We start from the raw sequence: 21,470 nt of genomic DNA on the forward strand, positions 1-21,470 counted from the left end.
AAGCCCCCCTGCACTCACCTCCAGCTGTCTTTGACCTTCCTTTTAAGTTGTTCCCAGCTGCACTACAGGCAATAGAGGTGGAGTCAGTATAGAGAGGCAGTTCAGCCATCTTTACTCCAGATCGAGCCTCCGCTATCAGCTGCCTGGCTCTCTCTCGCAGCTGCCTGCGCCGTTCTTCATCACGCTCCTGACACACACACACAGACAGACATAGGCAGAGGGAGAGGGGGGTTATTGAACGGGTGCCATCTCAAGAAATTGACAGAAATGCCATTTTCACTCCTCTCTCTCCCATCAGATCAGACTGATAGCAGCTTTCTTTACTATCCAGGATGGAGGGTCTCTGGCACAGAGAGAGAGAGCGAGTGAGAGAGATTCACTGCATGGTTTATTTGTCATTGATTCTATATCCAGACATAATAAACCTGAGATATTTACTGGAGTGTCATTTTTTCTCTGACTACATGTTTATGAGTGTTTTGTGTGCATCAACAAGAGGTAGAGACAGAAATGTATGCATCAACTACTTCACAACATCAATTTGGGAATAGAGAGATGAGGAAAAGAGAGAAGACGACAAGGATCGGGAAATGTCATTGGATCCAAACTTTCACTACGTTCATTAGTGAACACTGCTTATTAATAACAGACCACATTCCTACAAACAGTTTGCCATATTGGATGTGTCACACAATCTTTTTAAGGCAACATAAAATGGCATTGAGCACCGTTTTACAGTGTCTGCGTAGAGGCTAAAGATCAAGTTCACCTTCAAGAGCACCTCAAAGTATCACAATGGTAATGTTTGTTTTTCAAATCTATGAATAAATCTATTGGCTATTATGGAAGTAACCTTTATTACATAAACTTTAACTTAACCAGGGGTATTTTCATTTACAATGACATAACTCGCTGCTAACTACCATAGTGTGATGCATTGTTAGAGAAATTAACTAGCTAGTCACAACCGTAGTAAACTGTTTGAACCAAGGTTCAACAATGTAGAACTGACATTAATGACGTCATGCAGGTGGTGAAATAACTTTTCCTAATTAATCAGTTTGAGTTTTTTCCCTTTCCTTTAACGCCATTCCAGCTTCCATGGCTATGTTCATGGCGAGGGCCAGGTTTAGTTTTTAAAAAATGAAACTAAAGATGTTTAAGATTATTTTTTTCTAAAAACCTTAAGACTAAATTTGGATTTAATCAGTTCAAGATTAAATTAACATGGTATCGGAGGTAATCTCCCTCTTACGTCATACTACAAGGTTCCCCCGGAGCACTGGAGCAAGGGTAACCACCTGGTTATTGCTCTGTTGCAGGACATAGATGTGATTTTGCGGGACAATGCGAGAGAGATAATTTACTACTATTATACTATGTAAATATTGTTTTACATTAGTTGGAAAGCCTATGTGTCATTACTTTGGGTGATACAATTTTTTAAATCGCCAATAAGCTTTGTTAATTGTGACCGGCTCTGTGACTGTTACTCAATTTGCCCAGGTTCCAGTTAAACAATGTAATTTATTCTACAGGACTTATTCAGTCTGCTAAATATAATGATTAGTAGGTAAAAATAGCATTTTATACTGAAATAAATGTCCTTAAGTATAGCAACTATTTTTTATTTTCCTTTATTAGACTATGGAAACATTAAATGCATTTTACCAGATCCTGTGCATCTTGAACCTGTATTTTTTGTTGGATCTGGCAGGTTTGATCAGGATGTTCTTATCCAGTGTGTGTCTTATGAAGTGCTGGCTAGTGTAAATGTATTTAACGACTTTTGATGAGGTCCACACTGATACCTTTGCTCTGTCCAGTCATCATCAGCGGAAAAAAATAAATAAATTTGTGAGATATTTATAAGTTGCAATATCACTACCACTCATTAACATTTAGACAGGTTCGCTTAGCATGATGGGTAACCTGGCTCCACAGACAGCCACATGCACACATATGCACACATTTTCAAGGTGCTAACAGGTTTCTAAAGGAAAAGAGCAGAGAGTGAATTAGCCCAATTGGTTACAAAAGCGTTAAGCTAATTAACCCCATTTCACCTGTTTCTGTGGACAGTTTGTCTGAGGCCATTGTTCAGAAGGACAATAAGCGGAGAGATGCAGATGAGGGAATCCCAGGAGCACTTTTCAGGGGTCCAGCCTAGGGGCCCTTGAGTCTCAGGGTAATTTGAACATGCAAGACAAAGCTAAGGCCAGGTTACACCTGAAAACACAGAAGCGCTCCTGCAAAAGCTGAATTGTGTCCACTATGCTCTTGCAAAATGAATACATCTGCTCTAAAAGTGGGGTGACTTGGAATTGCTCAATTTAATCACATGGCTATAAAAAAAAAAGAGAACCATGTGTTTCTGTGAGTGTGACAAAATCTGCCACTATAATAATGTATTTTTCTTTTGAGCTGTGAGGCTTTTGCCCTGTGCTCATCATACAATTTAATGTAATATAATTGTCATTCTTTCTGTAGCTGAAGTCTAAAATGCTACACGATCGGCTCAACCTTGCAGGTATCATCACACACAACCTTCGACACACTGTTTTACATACAGTGATTCAGGGCTGGGCTAGCCATTAGTACAGAAAATGAGATTCCATGTGTGTGTGTGCCCAGAGGACAGGATTACCACCGTGCCCAGTGTAAACTGCTTTTAGGCAACTCAGGAAATGTTCTGTAATACTGTAGTCAAGGAAAATTAACAAGAGATGAAGAACAGCAGCAGACAGAGGAACGGGGAGATGCTTCCTTCCATACAGACTGTGCTGAAACATTTAACAGAGGCTTAAACTGGTCAAATCTGTAAAGGTGCAGACAGACGCTTTATGAAGTTGGAAATGCATAGTATAGCTAGTAAAAAAACTGATTCACATTAAATGGATGCTGACATTGATAGTAAAAAAAAGACCAGAACAATTTACTTTCACTGAAAATTGTGACTTTTCACATTTTAATTTTCCAGGCCTGTACTTTTTCACCATATTTCACAATATTTTATGCTTTTGTATGATTTAATTGCATTGGAGTTGAAAAAGTTGAAAAAGAAAGACTTTTTTTTTTTTTTTACTTTACAATAAGATTCTAGACATTAATATTAATTAATGCAATAATATATAATAATATATTTTCAACATATACTAATATATTTTGTAAGATTTAAATGTTCTATACATTAATATTAAGATAGATTAATAAATGCTGTAAAAATAATCACCATGAAAATAATTACAAAAATATATATATTTTTTAAAACTTTTGCTAAAGAATTTAACCTTATTGTAATGTTGCCATTTTTTCCCCATCATTGTTTAATGTGATATGTATTAATGCTTTAAAAAAAATCATGTCAATAAAACCCTTAAAATTTTAATTATGAGAGATTGAAAGAGAAAGTTAAGGTACGAGGTCAAAACAATCATTGAGAGACACAAATGAACTCCCCAAATGAATCAGCCTTGCACGATGTGCAGAATAACCACTGTGGAACGATCCATTTCTACAGCAGCAATGAGGTGTGAAACTGTCTGTCCTCTTATGAAGAGATTTCTTTAATGACTCTCTCTTCAAATGGACTTCAAGTGGCTCTTCTTCAGCTACACTGAAGCTTGACCGTTCAGTCTGGACTCTCCAACTGAGCTATGCTTGGAGTGAGAGGAAGAGAAAGAGGGAGTAAAAGGAAGAGGAAGAGAGGGGAGAGAGATCAGTGGCCCATCCAACCTCCCAGCTGCAGATCTCCAAGCATAATGAGGGGATCCACAAGAACGAGTGAGGAAAATGAAAGAAGAACACAGGGGTGGCAGAAACGATGACAAAGTCATAGTTAAAGGTGTAGAAGAAAGCATGGTGTGTGGGAAGACCTCACTCCATCCTTTGGGAAGTAAAACGGGAGGGAGAGAGTCGCAAAAGCAGATAATGGAGGGCTGTCGCCCTCGTTCTGGACAGGAGATCCAGGGAGAGAGGGGGTGGGCAGTAGAGCTGAAGCCTAGACAGAAGCACTCACAGTGGGTATGGGGTCCCGGTGCCTGCCCCAGCCTGGCTGCTCTTTTGGAGGGGGCTGGAGGGTGGGTGGGGGCTGCGGGGGTGCAGCGAGCCATGGAAGGAGTCGCTCGGCTGGGCACACACACAGGCTCAGGGCCCTGGCGCTAACACAGCCGTGCCAGCCAGCCAGAGACGGTGCCAGCCAGTGAAGCACAAACAGATATATTTGTCATGACACACTGAGTGTGCAGAGAAGGGGAGGGCTACGCACACGCACACGCACACGCACACACACACACACACACACACACACACACACACACACACACACACACACGCACACACACGCACACACACACGCACGCACACACACACACACACACACGCACACACACACGCACACGCACACACACACGCACACACAGAAGAAGAGAGGTTTTGGATCTTTATCCCATTCAACAACAAACGTGTGTGTACAGACGGGAATCATTAGTAATTTATCAATTATGGTTCTGATTCCATGGATGGTTATTTTTGTAATTTTAAAGAAAAATGGAAAATGATGGGAAAACAACCTGTTTGGTCTAATTATATCATTTTAGATGAAGAAATTCTTAGTAGGAAAAAAAAATATTACCAAGGATGCACAGGACCATATTGATATTATTGTTGGCCGATATATTTTTCTGTATTGTATTTTTAATTGTGCATGCACATTTCCCCTATTTTTACATTTAGATTTCCTTTGCCGTTATTATTTATTATTTAATGCTCACTTAAAGTTAATCTTTAAAAACTAGAGATGCACCGATACTAAATACCTCCACCGATACTGATATTCAGAATGATGCCGATGCAGATAATTTGATTTGATTTTCCTTAGGAATAATAAATCTTTCCCAACTAATGCTGCAGTAAACTATACAGGGAATATTACTATAATATTAGAAGTTAAAACTAACAACTAAGCCCAAACAAATTTTTTTTATATCTTTTTATTTTCAGATATAATAATACACAATTTAGTTTTCATAAATATAATTAACACTAAATTAGCCCCTCTACTGTTTTTTTTTTATAACTAACAAACATCAGATAACTTTCCTGAGGTAAATGTAACATTAAGAGACATTGTTTACAAGGTGTTTTATTGACGTCTTTCCACGGTTGAAACACTGATTGAGTGATTACATGAGTTAAACTGTATCTTTCAACATACCATTTGATGTTCATGCATGTTTTTTCATGCGATAACTTGTATTAAATTGGAAGAAAAGACTCGTGCTTCATGCTGCCACTTGAAACTGAAGCAATACAGCGATCTGTCACGTCACATTTAAGAGCGTCAAACGCCATTTATAGTTGAAATTTTGTGATAAAATGGACATAAATTCAAGGCTGAGACTTTGTTTCTTATCAGAAGTAACAAAACACAAAGCTCTTTTTGATTATTGAATGGGGTGCACTACAAATAATGTTTTGTGTGGGGAAAAACTGAGGACCTGGCAACCCTGGCTTGAACTACGGGTGAGATGGAGCGTGCTTTAAGATTGCTATTTTTTATTTTAACTCTTAATGCGATACCATCTCGTTTACTTCAACAGCCCTAAATTCAACACAAGACATTTTCTTCACACACAGTATGAGTTGCAATCTGACGTTTTTCTGCCCCCTTTTGATTGACAGGATATAATCAGCCCAGATCATCGGCTGTTTTTAAACAATCATCCGATGGCCAATAGTGAAAATAATTGCTTTTATCGGCCAATAATCGGCCAAAGATACATTGGTGCATCTCTTAAAAACCCTATTTCAACAACACTGTTAAATGTAATTTTTAGCAAATCTCAATTTTCATACTAAACATTAGAATGTTGTGATGCCCAAATTCTCTTGTACCATTTAAAATGACTGATTTCAATTTTGAGTGTTTTATTTTTAATTTAAACAAAATAGTATATATTATTTTCAGCCATTAAATGAAAAAAAAAAATGATTCTCTTATGTATTTTTTATTTATTTACTTATTTATATATAAAACATTGAATTATTTCTATATTTCAAAAAGTTCTATAAGTTTTTTTGTAATATGAATACTCATATGTTTAAAAGTGCATTTACAGACTTTTTAAACTGCAATGAATCGCGTGCAATGAAGTTAACTGCCGACATAATTATAACTGATGAAGTCCTCATGGGAATCAATCATATTTTAAGAACCGGCTCTTATTTTCCACCCTACTTCCCTATGAACTCATACAAACGGTATACGCAAATAATCTTAAACTCTGCACAGTAAAAAAACAAACCCCAAAATTCAGTGCTTTCACGAAAGCAATCAAATATGAATGCAATGTTTGAGACACATTCGAGAAAATGAAAACATTGCCACGTCTCGGGCTCATCAACCCCCCCCTCTCTCTCCGTCCTTTAGAAAGTGACCTGTGAAATAAAGACTCTTCCTTGTCCTCTTCACCTCCCTCTCTCTGCACTGTCTATCAAGCCCTCCTCTCTTTTATTCTTCCTTCTCTCCCATTTCTGTCCTCTTTAAATGGAAAATACAGATCGTCTATGATCTGTCCCCTGGCTTCGTGGTCTGTAATGAGAAAACTTCACCTTGTGTCCCCGGCCATTCTAAAGGAAGCATTCGGCTGCTCCCGTTCACAAATCCAATTATATGTAGTCGAGAAAGAGAGGGAGAAAGAGAGAGTGAGAGTGTACGGGATGGGAAGCGTTGGGTGGACGGATGGCGGACTGCTTTTCTTCTGTAATGTGGCCTCTGCTTGGTGTTGAGGTGTCAACTTAAAATGCAAGTAGTTGAGCATCAGCTAATCCTACAGCAGCCTGCTTTAGCCCCCAGCCAAACCAGAGCGAGAGAGAGCAAGAGGGAGCGTGCACGCGAGAGAGATGCCACCGTGGCCTTATCGCTGGGCTGCAGATGTGGTTCCTGGATCAATGCACATACACCACGATCAATGCATTTGATAAAGAATTAAGAAGAAAACTGTACATGCTATCAAAGGCTGTTGTACATGGCATAATTATGCTTCTGCATGTGTGTAGATGATACTGGTGCGGTGCAAGGGCAAAGAGATAAATAGAGAGATAGAGATAGATGTCTTGCGGGCTACACAGCCTGCCCTTAGCACCCGGCTCAAAAAAAAAAAAAAACCTGTCAAACAGTTACCAACCCATTTCAGAGGAGAAGTAGAGGATGGAAGGATAAAGGCTATTGGCCAGGTTTGTCCCTCAGAAAGACATCTGACATTTAACGTACATGCATATGTACACCTCATGAGGGCATGAATGAAAATAATATCAAGCGAGGGATTACTACCAAACAAAACAGGACAAAACATGCTTATTTCACTGCAGAGAGCCAGAGGCAAGAGGGATATATAGATGGAGGAAGAGCTGTGTGTCAATACTGCTCTCTCACACACACACTGCTTTATGTGTGCAGTTGGAAAGACAAACCCCTGATGCGGGTGAAACAGTAGTAGATGAACAGGTTGAGCAGGCGGCTTGTGTGCAAGTGGGAAGAAAACTTTGCCCTTTACACGACAACATAATTACCTGGCAGAAAGAGCCATTCACCACAAGCTGTTCTCACAAACAACACACACCTGCTTCAGTCAACATTAAAGTCAGGTTTCTTCCGTAATGTGATGTGGTTCATTGAGAGAAAAAAAACAAGATTGGGTCAACTGGGAATTGACTGGATTGAGAGATGAGGGGAGAGGGTTGAAAAATAAGAGGGCTTGGTGATAGGATGAGCAATTTATTACTTTGTTAAAATGCACAAATGAATCATTCCCAATAACAACAGGAACATGCATTAAAGTAAACGTGAAATCGAAATTGGCCCCATTTACTTTCCTACTGCACGTTTCTGGTGTTATTGTGAATTGTTTCATTGGTGCACACATAAAAAGCCATAAAATGTTTAATAAATTGCTCTTTCTCTGTTCTATTCTAAAAACTTTTTCTTTTTTGTAACCTGTTATCAAAATTTTATAATTCACTCTACCTCTTAATTTTCCACTTTTATCATTTATACTACAGTTCACCAAGGTTGCAATTATGATTTTTTGGTTGCAAAAACAGTAATATTGTGAAATATTATTAAAATTGTAAATAACTGTTTTCAGTTAATACATTTGAAACGTAATTTATTCCTGTGATGTGTACTCCACATAGTACTTCAGAAATCATTCTAATATGCAGATTTTGTGCTCAAGAAACATTTCTTATTATTATCACTGTTGCAAACAGTTGCTGATTAATATATTTTGTGAAAACATGATACTTTTCCAGGATTTTTTGATGAATAAAAAGTTCAAAATAACAGCATTTAGTTGAAATAGAATTGAATGCATCCCTCATAAATAAAAGCATTTTTTTCTTTCAAAAAACAAAACATACTGACCATGAATGATAGACTGTGCACGGTATTGTTTAATTTCAAACAAATAGTTAACTAACTAGTTGTTTTAGCAAACTTGCATTTTTTTTATTCTGAATCGATGAATATCCACTTCTGATCCGAAATACATCAAATTACGAAAGTAAAATGGGTTGCGGACAACAATGCACATTTTTAAGTTTCATATTAACTTTAAAAAGTTTGATATTTTTCAGTCTTTAGCAAGACTTGGAGCATGACCATTAAAAATGTATTAATGCGGAAGAAAATCAAGTTATTGGAAAATATAGTACTAATGCGTGTACTTACTTTCTTTAATTAAAGTGTTCACACAGACACAGACACACACACTCTTAGCTCTCTCTCTCACTCTCTCTCTATAAACAAACACTTTTCAGTCTGACTGAAATAACTGGATTAAACAATTGCAATTTCATATCAAAATGAACTTAAACTTTATGCTTTTATCCTTCATATTTTATTCATAGGAGACCAACATATGAATGAGGTTAAAAACTGAAGGGCGGTAGGAAAGAGAGAAAGGAATGATGTAGTGAAAGAGAAGAAAAGAGTGGTTGTTGTGGTGAAAAGAGAGATGAGAAAAAAAAGAAGAAAAAAAAAAAGAGGAGACAGCCCCACTGAGAAATAACTGTGTGTGCGTAATGCCGGAGAGAGCAGTGGCTTGATCACAACTCATGAAGAGATTGGAGGGGCGTCTCTCTCTCCCTCTCTCTCTCTAACAGTTTCTCTGTTCCAACCAACCGCTTTGATCTCCACACTCACAGCCCTTCAACTACCTTCTATCCATTCTGTTTCATTAGACGAGAATCCACCAGAAAAAGAAAGGTTTCTGAACTAAAAAGACAATCGGAATGCAGCGCGAGAGAGCCTGTGTAGTCACGTCAGCATGTTAAAATGCATATGGAAGGCACAGTCACGGTTCCTTTGAAAGTCTGAGGGAATCGTTTGAGGGCGTCAGACCCAAAGAAGAGAGAACAGGAGGACGACTGTGGCCTAATTGGCCCAATTAACTCTGAGTCTCTGGTGCTTGCTGGGACAATTGGTCTTCCCCGGGCCTTCCCACTGACTCTCACGCATCAGAGGTGGGCAGACGCTAACGACTGTGGACTACAGAGAGAGAGAGAGAGAGAGAGAGAGAGAGAGAGAGATACTGCCTTATGTGGTTCGTTAGCACGGAAAACAGATTTACATAGAAAAAGCAATATATTTGATTACGTTTAGATTTTATGACTGACGTCGCAGTTAAACAAGGCAGAAAACTGAACATGATAGAGGCAGCGGTTTGCCTCAAAACACACACGCACAAGCGCACAGGGAGGCCGCCACAAGTTCAAAGGTTTGCTCCGTTTCTCTCTGAGAGGGAGGGTCATGGGCGGCTCTGAAAAGTCACCGCACTGTCACACAGAGCGGGAGGGAGGGCTGAGGACGGAGAAGAGAGTCAGGAGGGTGAAGCAGGGCCTCGTCGGAAAAAAATCAAACACAGTCCAATTAAACTAATCATAACGAGCCAGTGAACACGAGGAAGCTCACCTGGAATCTTTTCCCTCTCTTTTTCCTCCCCCTCGCCGTATCCTCCATAATTACCCTGGCCAAAGCGCTGTGAAATTACTGCACTGATCAACTAATGCTTGAGAAAATCTGAGGAAATGCACTGTCCCCTTTTTCTGCCTCCCCCCCTCCCTTTTTTATGATTTAAAGGACTACATAAATAAAAATCATTTCCCCATACTATCACTCCTTCTCCCTGGCTGTCTCTTCATCGAGGACAGAAAAGAAGGAAGAGGAAACAGAGAATTCTTGCTTATGAAAGAATGAAAAAAGTGGGGGAGAGTTAAAGGAATGATCTATCAACAGCAATTGTGGCATAATGTTAATTACCACCAAATGTCATTTTGAATTTTTAAATTGCACAGTGTAACACAAGACAAGACAAGGCAGTAAAAATTTAAATAATTTTTTACTTTTTTTATTTTTTATCTTTAAATCAACTCTAAACTAGTGTGACAGAAACACTTTAAATTTTGAAATTACAGGAAGTCTTTCATCTTTGTTGTCATTACGACATAACTCTAGTAACCTGGAAAGGACTGTTAGAGCTGAAATAAACTAAACTCAAAAATATTAGATAAACTCAAAAAAATAAGAAATGCTGCCTTGGCACCTAGCTAAAATAAAATGTGTTTAAATTGAAGAAGTACTAAAACTACTAACACTAAAATATAAATATAAAAATATTTTTATAAATAAAATAAAAAAGATTTTTAAAAAGCACATAAAATTACTAAAACTTGAAAAGATAAAAATAAAACTAATTTAAAATATGAATAAATACTAAAATATCATACAAATAATATTAAAATAACACTAGCGCTTTAGTGTCATTTAAATCTTCTGGAATTCCTGGAATTAAAAGATCTTGCTGTTGTAATCAACAGTCAACACTATGCCAGAAATGTCAATAGCACTTAAATTAAGCCTGAAACATTCCTTAAAGAGTGCATGTATGTGTATACTAGCATGAAGGAGACGTTGTGCCGCTGTGTTTTTTCTAACTGTTCATTAATTAGCGATTTGCTCTCACCAGGGAGTGAAGAACATGAGAGCGACACAGAGGTTTGGTCCTAATGGATTGTGAAGGCCACCTACCCATAGTACAATGACCACTACTAAACAATTTATACCGTTAGCCTACTATCAAAGGCCTAAACACACACATATACTCAGAGTTAGCAATGAGTAGGAAAGCAGGGAGACAGAGAGCGAACAAGAGAAAGAGAAAGAGAGAGTGTGTGAGGGAGACAGACAGTGGTGACAAAGATCAAAGCAAGAGAGCCATCGCAGCACAATGGAGCACAATTAACATGGCATGTAAAAGAACAAGAGAAGCACACACACACACAGAGCAGTTCTGATGAGAGGGGTGGGCTCACTGATGGCCCATTGATACACACCACTGACTGTGGACAATGACTGGCCCGCTGGCCATCTTCACACACAATCAAGTATGTATGCTAACTGCTAACAATACTGCAACCATGGAGAAGCAGTGCTTTATTAAAAAGACCCCTTGAAATGGTTTGACAAACCCCCCCCCCCCCCTTTTTAAAAAAAGAAGCCATATTATGTCATATACATCACATCCCAGCAAAACTTTGTTTTTGAAAGAAGTAGCTTGTGCTCATCAAGGCTGCCTTTATTTGATCAAATATAGTCATATTTTGAAATGTTATTACAAATGAAAATAACTATTTTCTATGTTTTTATATTTCGAAATGTAATTTATTCCTGTGATGGCAAAGCTGAATTTTCAGCATCATTACTTCAGTGTCACATGATCTCTTCAGAAATCATTGTAATATGCTGATCTGGTGCTCAAGAAACATTTCTTATTACTATTATCAATTTATATTCAAATTTTTTTCCGGATTCTTTGATGAATACAAAGTTCAAAACACCTTTGATAATTATGTATTTACTATAACTTTTGTTCAACTGAATGCTTCCTAAAATCAACTAATTTTGACCCCATGACCCCAAACTTTTGAACAGTGGTGTAATTTTGGGGTCAATTCAGAAGAGAAACAGTAAATTTAGACACATTTTTCAAATGTAGGCAATTTATTTATTTTTTTTCTCTTTCTCATCCATCCATTGAATCTTAATTCTAAAATCTTCCCTGCTCTTCTTTTATCTGAATGTCAAGAACATTTAACAGTTAGCAATAAACAGAAGCACACAGTATTTCAGCCCATACTAAAGTGCTCACTACACCCCAATGACTTCACTCACTCTCTCGCTCTCTCTCATCCATCCTCACTTTCACCCTTCCATCTCTATCTACACTTTGAAAGAATGGAACAAGTCTTAATTTAATTAAAATATTCCCTCTGCATGCTAAAGCATAAAGTCTCTTCTTAGCGGAGGAGCTTCATGCAGAGGCCAGTGATAAGATAACAGGGCCTACTAATCAAAACAAGACATCAACTAATCTAATCTAAATCACTAACAATTACCAGCGTGCCAAGCAACGCTCCCTTTTGATCAATGTTTTCTATTAAAAAGTGAAACAATTCAATATTCTGGCACGCTAATGCACTGAAGCCTCATTAGCACATCGTCCTTGGGATGGAGGCACTGTGAACACACACACAGACGCTAATTCGTGGTTAATTTACGGGATGAGGACCATCTCCCCTTCATCAGACCGCAGAGGACTTTTGCAGGAGAAAGAGACGGCGAGAAAAGGAAATATTGCTCTTTGAAAGAAACCCTTAATTTATGGCAGCATCACACTGAGGTGCCCTCCTGTTCCTGTTCTTTGCTTTCTTATGCATTTCATTCAAGGGCATCTCATTTCCTTTTAAAATTCATACAGCAAAACGTCTGAATAAATCCACCACACGCCAGATATTTCATCATGTCCTGAAACCCCCTCCCCTGGGGTTCTGTATGTTTATGCCACTGCGTTTCACACTATGCTTCCCCTAAAACAGGATGTCAGGAGAACTGAAATGTTATTCGGATGTGACCTGAGCTTTTTGACGTCGAGTGTCAGCCGTCCCGCAGTACTGAGCTCAGTAGAGTTTGATGTTCTCTGACTGGTCAATTCCTACATCACTACCTGGAGCCCTTAAGTAACCCTTAAAGACTTGTCCTGTGTGAAATGAGAGACTCTGGCATGCAGGCTCTTGGCTATAGAATAATATTAATCTCTATTACTTCCTGTCTGACAGGTCCAGAGAGGAGCCATAGAAAGGACCTTCTAGATGTGTATTTGTACTTGGCAATAGTTTATGGAATAGTTTGTCCCAAGAAATTAGTTTTATTTGGTTTTAAAGAGTTTTAAAAACTCCCTTTTTGGGAACATCCAAAATTAGAAAATTGAAAAAAATGTAATTATTAAAATGCAAAAAATGCAAAATGCTTAGTCTGTCTTAATGGTTTTTTAATTTATTTTAAAACAAACTTTTTTTTTTTTTTAAAGATTACTATTTTTAAATAAAATGTTCTATTCATTTAAAAAAATCTTAAAAAATAGATTAAACAGCACAACTGTTTTCAGCATTAATAATAATAAGAAGAAGAAGAAGAAGAAATGCTTCTTGATCACCAGCTTACTATTAACTTAGTAACAGCTTCTGAAAATTCAGCTTTGTTTTCACAGGTATTAATTACATTTGAATATATATTAAAATAGAAAATTTATATTTTAAATTGTAATAATTTTTCACAATATTACTGTTGTTACTATATTTTTAATCAAATAAATCAAGTCTTGGTAAGCATATGAGACTTCTCACAAAAACATTCAAAAGTCAGAGTGTAAAAACAGAAGTCTCTCCTGAATGTCAATATCCAAGTAAAGGTGTGTATGTGTGTGAACTCACATCAATAATCTGTGGAGTGTGTGTAGGCGACTGTGCGTTAGTGGTGCTTTTGTTTCCAGCCTTCATGGCGGCATCTCTACGGGCCTGTTCCAATAGCAGCCTGGCCCTCTCCTTCAGCTCCTCTTGACGAGACAGGACCTTCTGCAATTGAGAACAAGAGGTTTTCATTCAATTTTGAGTGTAACAAAGTTCCCTTTTGTATTTGAATAATCATGATCTGTTTTACCTTCTCTTCCTTATTGTTAGACACTGGGGCAGTTACGACTTCCTGAAAAACAAAAAAGTAAGTAGACAAATCAGTAGATGCCTCATTCCCCTATATCTGAGTCAGATTAGCATCTCTTCTAAACGCTATGAGTTATCATCAGATTGGTATGGCTGTGATTCTGACAGCTGAGAGAAGATAGAGTGATGTTTGCCCTGATCACTTAGCATTGTGGGTGAGAGGGCAACTACACTGTGCAACACATTCAGTAAAACAGCCAAATGAAGTGCCAACAAACTTAAGGCTGTGGAAAGTAAATGTCACCATGGTTACGCACCTCTCATGTCACAGCAGAGGCCTTGATGACATGTCAAAATAAAATCAGGACAAATCTAAGCTGGAAAGTTATTCAGTGGAAGAAATGACAGTGATACATGGAGAGTGTGTGATAAAAGTTGGCTGTGCTGCAACACCTGCAAGTGTGTGTGTGCATGCTGTATAGATGAGGAGAGGCTCTCATGCGGAACACGCTATAACCCGTGTCAGTATTAGAGCTGCAGGCGGGACGGCCTGTACATAATGACATGCCACTCCGAGTGACACACGGCTGCTGTCTGTGCCGATCAGGCGTCTCACAAAATGGCAAAAATATCAAACATGTATAAAGCTTCAAACAGTTTTATGTGCTTTGATTTTATATGCCAGCTTTTTCCATTTAAGTTGTAACTGCTTTTCTGTTGGGAGTGTTCAAGGCATTATTCTTTTAACTTGCATGTGTATCTACCTGTGTTTGTTCCCTGAAAGTGTGTATGTGTGCTTGATGTTGTTGACTTGCTTGTGTTGAACCGTTTGTCATGTGTGGTTTGGTCATTTCCAGTGCTCAATATGGATCCCACACTTTTAGACCAATGAATTTCCTAAATAGTTCTATGACTTTTCCAGTTGTTTGTTATGATTGGATAAGGTATTTAAAAAAAAATGTTTACATCACAGATCACACTAACAAAGTAATTTCTTATCAATTAAAATTAATGTTAGAAATTTCCATGAGCTTTTAGGACTTTTAAAAAATACTTTTTTCAGGACTTTTCTAGGCCTGGAAATCACACTTGAAATTACCTGGTATTTCTAGGTTATCCGGAATATTTGGAACCAGGGTTGTGTGAAATTGAATTTAGAATTACTTTTAAATTCTAATTCAACTTCTAAATTTGAATATAATTTAAAATTCATATAAATTCATGACACTTAAAAAAATATCAAAGTTTTGTTAAAAACTATCAGAAAAAGATAGACAGAGACAAACAAATAGATAGAAGAATAGATAGATAGATAGACAAGCCAAACAGATAGACAAGACAGACAGATAGACAGAACAATATAATGAACAACAGAACAAAAAACAAACAGACAGGTTTATAGACCTTAGAGAGAATTAAATACAGAACGACAGAGTGACAGATAGAACAACAGATAAAAAGAATAGTAGGATGATAGAATGAACGACAGACACAAAAAATACAGAATTATAGATAGAATGACAGACAGAATGATAGAGCCAATGACAGAAAGATGAATAAATAGACAGATAGAATGATAGAGAAAACAGACAGACAGACATAAGGTTTATAGACTTTAGAGAGAGACACACATAGATAGAACAACAAAAAATGATATAAAGAATGACAGAACTACAGTCAGACAGACAGATGTTGTCATTTTGTATTCAGATATATGTGCATATCTAAGCATTCGTGTGTGTGTTGACATTTACCTGTGTGTGTTTAGCGGGTGTGTGTGTGTGGTTGGTCTGGGCACTCCTGTCTGACGTGCTGTCAGATTCCGAGTGGCGCAAACTCGCTCTCTTCTTCTTGATAAGATCAGTGTCTCTGTTGTATGTAAAGCCCAGTTTTTGCGTGTTTGCTAGAGAAGACCCGGTCTGCCATGTGGGCAACCCAGATTCAGTTTGTTTTTCGGCAGGTCGTGGGGCCTCGTGCTGCTCCCTGGAGACTCTGGTTTCAGTGGTGGTCAACCCAACCAACTGCCCGGTCTCCCTTTCTCTCTCCAGCCTGTGAGACAGGTCACCAATGTCCAGTGTATCTGCTTTGAGGAGCTTTTTCTGTTCTGCAGCAGGAGGTTGGCTGGTGGAGGTCTCCAGGCTGGTTCTGGTGCTCTGGGCGGGTCGTGGGTGAAGTTCTGTGATTGTTGGAGCTGCTGGAGAGTCGCGGCCTGCTTTAGACAACCGTAAAGATGGAGTCACTTCTTTTAAAACTTCCCCAGGTGAGACAGACAGAGAACCAGATCCCCCGCCTGTCATGACTGACTTCACTTCCTCTTCTTTCTCACCATTACTTTCTGGGGCATCCTGATCAGTGGGCTCACGGTTAATGTCGTTGAGTTCGGCGTAGAACTTGTCTTGGTCAATAGAACTGTTTGTGTCCGTTTCGAAATCTCCAACTTTGTACGTGCTACGACTGCTGTTGGCTTCGATCTGCACAACGTTGAGTTCCTCACCACTGAAATGTGCCCGGATCTGATACAGGTACGTCATCACTGTCAGCTTATCCGGGATCGCCAGCAGAACCATGTCAGACGGCTCTAGGAGCCGAGAGATTCCCATACTGGCAAAAACATCATATGCCTGCAGACACAAAAAGAGATCATGTTTAAAACAAGTAAAGCACAGAAAATAAAGGACAGTATCAAATTAAACAGGGTAAATAAAACAAGGACTGGTGGACTAGAAAAGTAATTTCTTCATAACGCACTAAAACAACAACACTGTCTCTGAAGGGCAAATAGTTGAAAATGTCAATAGTGGGTGAATCGCTATAATATTTTAAAATGAAATAAAACCTGTCAACCAAATAATTCAAAGTAAACAAATCAAAAAAAAAATCTGGTTCAGACTATAACTCTTAAAAAAAAAAAAAAAATATATATATATATATATATATATATATATATATATTCTAAAAATAAACTAATAAACAATAGAACATATGATATTTTGATTGATAGAACGATAGATAGATAGAACAATAGAACAAATTATAGAACATAGGCAAGATTAAAAATTAAAACTTGTCAACCAAATAATTCATCAAAACAAAAAAATAATTCTGGGTCAGACTATCATCTATCTATAAATTACAGAAACATCTGTCTGTCTGTCAGTCAGTCTGTTATTCGCATATCTCTCGAACCGTTAGTCCGATGGATTTCAAACTTGACAGGTGTCTCGCTACGGGCACGAGTAAGTGCAGTGCCAAGTTTGACGTTGTTTTGATTAGAAATGCAAAAGATATCATTAAATATATCGTTAAAAGAAGCCTGCCAGTGTGTAGCCTGCTCCCTGAATCGTCGCACACACTGAGAGAGCACAGCTGGCCACTCCCCCTCTCACACTGCACACTGAGTGAGCACAGCCCAGGACCAGAGACAGAGAGGGTCGAAGAAAGCAGCGGAGCTTAAGTAGCGTTTTCTCGGAGTTCACCGTGTAGCCTGCTGTATCGTGCTTTGTTGAATCGTGAATCGTGTAGTTCAATTTTCCACATTTATTGTATGTCATTATGTCAGTATCAGTATTTGCTTTCTACCATGCACAAACAAAAACTGATTTTGCACGGGCACTTTGCACTGCTCCCTGAATCGATGCGCTTATTCATTTGTGGATGTTAACTGAATCTGTAAGTCAGCTATGCTGTTTACTTCTGAATATTATATTTCATTCTGGTGCGCTTAACGTTATAGCTACTGTGTAATAGTAGCCTATGCTATTCACCAACTAAACATATCCTATTCAAAGCCTTCAGTCTCTTTCACGAGCATCATTTGTAGCAGCCTATTCACAAACTGTTTGCTCAAGCATAGCGTTTTCTCTGAGTTCACTGTGTGCTTTCTACCATGGACAAATAAAAATGTCACTGAACTTTTGCTGTGTAATTGTAACGAGCACTCAAACACACCAAACCAACAATTACTAAAAACACACACAAAAACTGATTTTGCACGGGCATTTTGCACTAGTTCTTAAAAAATTTAAATAAATAAAAATCTGGGTCAGACAATCGTTTTATAAATAAATAAAACATATTAATTAATTAATTAATTATATATACATTTTTAACAGTTTTTAACAAAGTATTTTATTGATTTATCTATCAAAGCCAATTTCTACTTGTATTTGGAGCATGGCGGGTGTTAATTTGGACTAATTTGGGTAAGGTGGAAGGGTCGGGTTTGGAGAGAATATAGTAGGGGAAAATGTGAGGTATGATGAAAATGTAAAGTAGTAAAGTAAAGTAAACTAGGGAGAAAGCGGTAGCATAAAAGTGAAAGGGACAGACAGGTTGAGGGGTGAAAATGAATGAAGGGTGAAAGGGTAAACTACAGGGTTTAGGGTGGGACGGAACGCCAAAGTATGGGATGAAGGGAAAGAGAACGATAGGGTAAAGGGTGAAAAGGAAGAGGGTTGTAGGGTGATGGGAAGGAGAAACAGTTAGGGTGTGGGATGCATGCAGGAATTAGATTTGGGATAAGACAAGCTGGGATCAGTAGGATGCGGCAGGCGGTGACAGCTAATGTCAAGGATGGTTCTCCATGATAAGAGAGCACGATACCAAGAAACACTAAACTAATCCTGCCTCAGTCTTATCGCATATATCTCCCACTCTCTCTCCTTCCATTTCCCTCACTTTCTCTCTCACTTTTCCCCCTTTCCGTCACTCTCTCTCTCTCGGCAGTGAGTATAATTGCACTGATTTGTCCGGTTGAGGAGAACAGGCAGATAATCAAACAGCCAAACTCAATCCCTGATCGGGAGATAGAGGGAGGGAGAGAGAGAGAGAGAAACGGAAGGAAGAAGTGAAAGTAAACTGGCTGACATTATCACGGTAATCCACCGAATGAATGAAAGAAAAGTTACTTTCTCTTTCTCTTAAGAATCTGAGAATCCACCAGTATAAGGCAAAGCCTACAAATTAGGCTTCTGTCTCGCCCTCCCCCAGATTGGGCTTATCAGAGCCGCTATCAGAGCCGAGCTGATGGCCGAGAGAATTCAGCCTGTTGACCAGTGTTGACTATTGTCTCAACCTCTGCTGCTTACCCAGCTACTGACTTTATCAGGGTTGTCCCCTTTATTGGCGTGAGCGAGAGAGAGAGAAAGCAAGAGAAAGGGAGGGGAGGGATAATCAAAGGTAAGCCGATTCTCAATTTACAATTAATCTCATCTTTCTTTCTCTCGTGCCTTCTCTTTTTCCTGTTTGCTGGAGGCTAACAATGGTGACGCAGAGCTTTGCAGAGCAAGGCAAATGTAAGGTACAGACAGCTGAATAGAAAAAAGGGGAACGAAGAAGGGTGGGAAAACAAAGAGTCTTCAGGTATGTGTTGTTTGGGTTTTAACTCTAAAGAAAGAGTGAATAATTGGTGGAAGGAACAAAACTTAAGTGTCTGATTGAGATTCTTAAACTTAAGCTACATTCACACTGCAGCTGAATGAGGTCCAAATCTCATTATTTTCCTTCGCATGTTACACAATCAGTTTTTGGCAGGAATAAACATACTAGGGAAACTAGGGAAAAAAACAGTTTAATGACATAATTTGCATAAAAAATTAATATTTATGGTAAAAACAGCAATATATTGTGAATAATCATTACAAATTAAAATAGTGTTTTAAAGAATTTTACAATTTTATTTATACTGTTATGACAAAGCTGAATTTTCAGCATTATTACTCCAGTCTTCAGTCACATGATCCTTCAGAAATCATTCTAATATGCTGATTTGGTGTTCAAGAAACATTTCTTATTATCAATGTTGAAAACAATTATGCTGCTTAATATTTTTGTGGAAAGTGTGATACATTTTTTCAGGATTTTTTGAATTTTTTTTTTAAAGAACAGCATTTATTTGAAACTGATACATTTTTTTTACAACATTGTAAATTATTTTACTATCAAGTTTGATCAAATTAATGCATTATTACTGATAAGTATTTAAAAAAAAAAAATTATATTGACCCCAAACTTTTGGTAGAGTATATAATAAAATAAAATTAGGAAACTTTGAAAAAGTATACAATTATATATAATTATTTATAATATTTATAATTAAAAATAATATAATCAAATTATATAGATTATAAAAAGTGTTTGTATTCATGTCTGTTTACAGGGAGCACAACAAGTTCCTGAGGTGTCTCTCAGTTTCATTGCTCTAGTCTTCAAAACAGCAAATCATGCTTGATTAAAATAAATACACCATGTAAACAGCAGGTTGTGTGCGAGTGTGATTTAACCCTAAAAATACACTTCTGATGTACTGCGTCAACAACTACCAAACCTATTTAATCAACAGACAGAAATGTGCTGTTTACTCTTTCAGTGTATAAATGATGCAGAAGCACTAATAACCCGTGTGAACTGTGCGATTGTGTGTTTAAGACTTTCTCTTCCTGCTCCAGTCTGTCGCCCCCTCCCCCACGCTAAACGGACAATGAAAAGCATTTTGTTTTGTGAATGACATCGCTGAATGATTGACAGGTATCCATCGCTGTCAGTCACACACACAGCCAGGGGGCTTTTTTCCCCCGTCTCCACATTTATCGAGGAACACAGGAACACATACACGCAGGCGCACACGTGCACGCACAGATCAGATATCATGGGGAATTACTGCTAGTCTCTCTCTCGACACACACAGAGAAAATAATTCTTTTCACTGCCTGTATGACCAAACCTCCTCTCCCCTCTGCTATTGATTGTTCTTATCTGTCATATTTCAATGGAGATTATTGCAATCACGGCTGTGCCAGAGAGGGTCGCGCTGATTCTATCACATGAAAATGAATGCAGTTATCTAAATGTGTGTGTTTGGGGCTGTATAGAGGGTGCTCTTAACCTCCTCAGCTCGGGATAGTCATTTATCGTTCAAAGAGAGCGAGAGTACGCACACTTTTGCTGTGTTGGAGAGAGGAAAATTGTGTATATGATAGTCACTGAACGAGAGGGCAGGAAATGAAGTCAGGAAGTGACTGCAGGGATAAAGTGATGACAGATGAAAGGAATGGTGGGAGAGCGCAAGGAGCACATTAAACACACCTAATAAAGTCTAAATGGAGTTAATCTGAGGGCTGAAATAAGAGATAATCTGCAGCACTCCAAAATACAGTGATCAATCAATGGAGCGGAATTACAGTTAAGTTTTATACATCCACAAATCCAAATAGATTCCTAACAAATCCAGGAAGCAACTCTTCAGCAAATATACATTTGTTTCATATCGTGCGCTGCTGTGCATTGTGTGTGTGTGTGTTTTGAGGGAGACAGAGAGGAAGAGAGATGCTTGGAATAATCCTTGTTGGCACAGCCACCTGGCGGTTTATTTAAACAGGATTTTGAGAGTTGACAGCAATATCCACACCTTCCTCGCT

General features: G+C 38.2%; 1 protein-coding gene across 6 annotated transcripts in view; it reads right to left on the reverse strand.

The window, feature by feature from the left end:
• ehbp1 (EH domain binding protein 1) overlaps window positions 1-21,470 on the reverse strand; it is a 140,692-nt gene that overhangs the window by 40,704 nt on the left and 78,518 nt on the right. For all 6 annotated transcript variants that reach the window (XM_082142728.1, XM_082142727.1, XM_082142729.1 and 3 more), the window contains 4 exons: window positions 15,810-16,676; window positions 14,057-14,098; window positions 13,831-13,971; window positions 19-187 (listed from right to left, as the gene is read on the reverse strand). In XM_082142728.1, coding sequence (XP_081998854.1) covers window positions 19-187; window positions 13,831-13,971; window positions 14,057-14,098; window positions 15,810-16,676 — 1,219 coding nt within the window. The remainder of the gene's footprint in view (window positions 1-18; window positions 188-13,830; window positions 13,972-14,056; window positions 14,099-15,809; window positions 16,677-21,470) is intronic.

The sequence above is a fragment of the Leuciscus leuciscus genome (genome assembly GCF_965113295.1).
Source record: "Leuciscus leuciscus genome assembly, chromosome: 17".
NCBI lineage: Eukaryota > Metazoa > Chordata > Actinopteri > Cypriniformes > Leuciscidae > Leuciscus > Leuciscus leuciscus.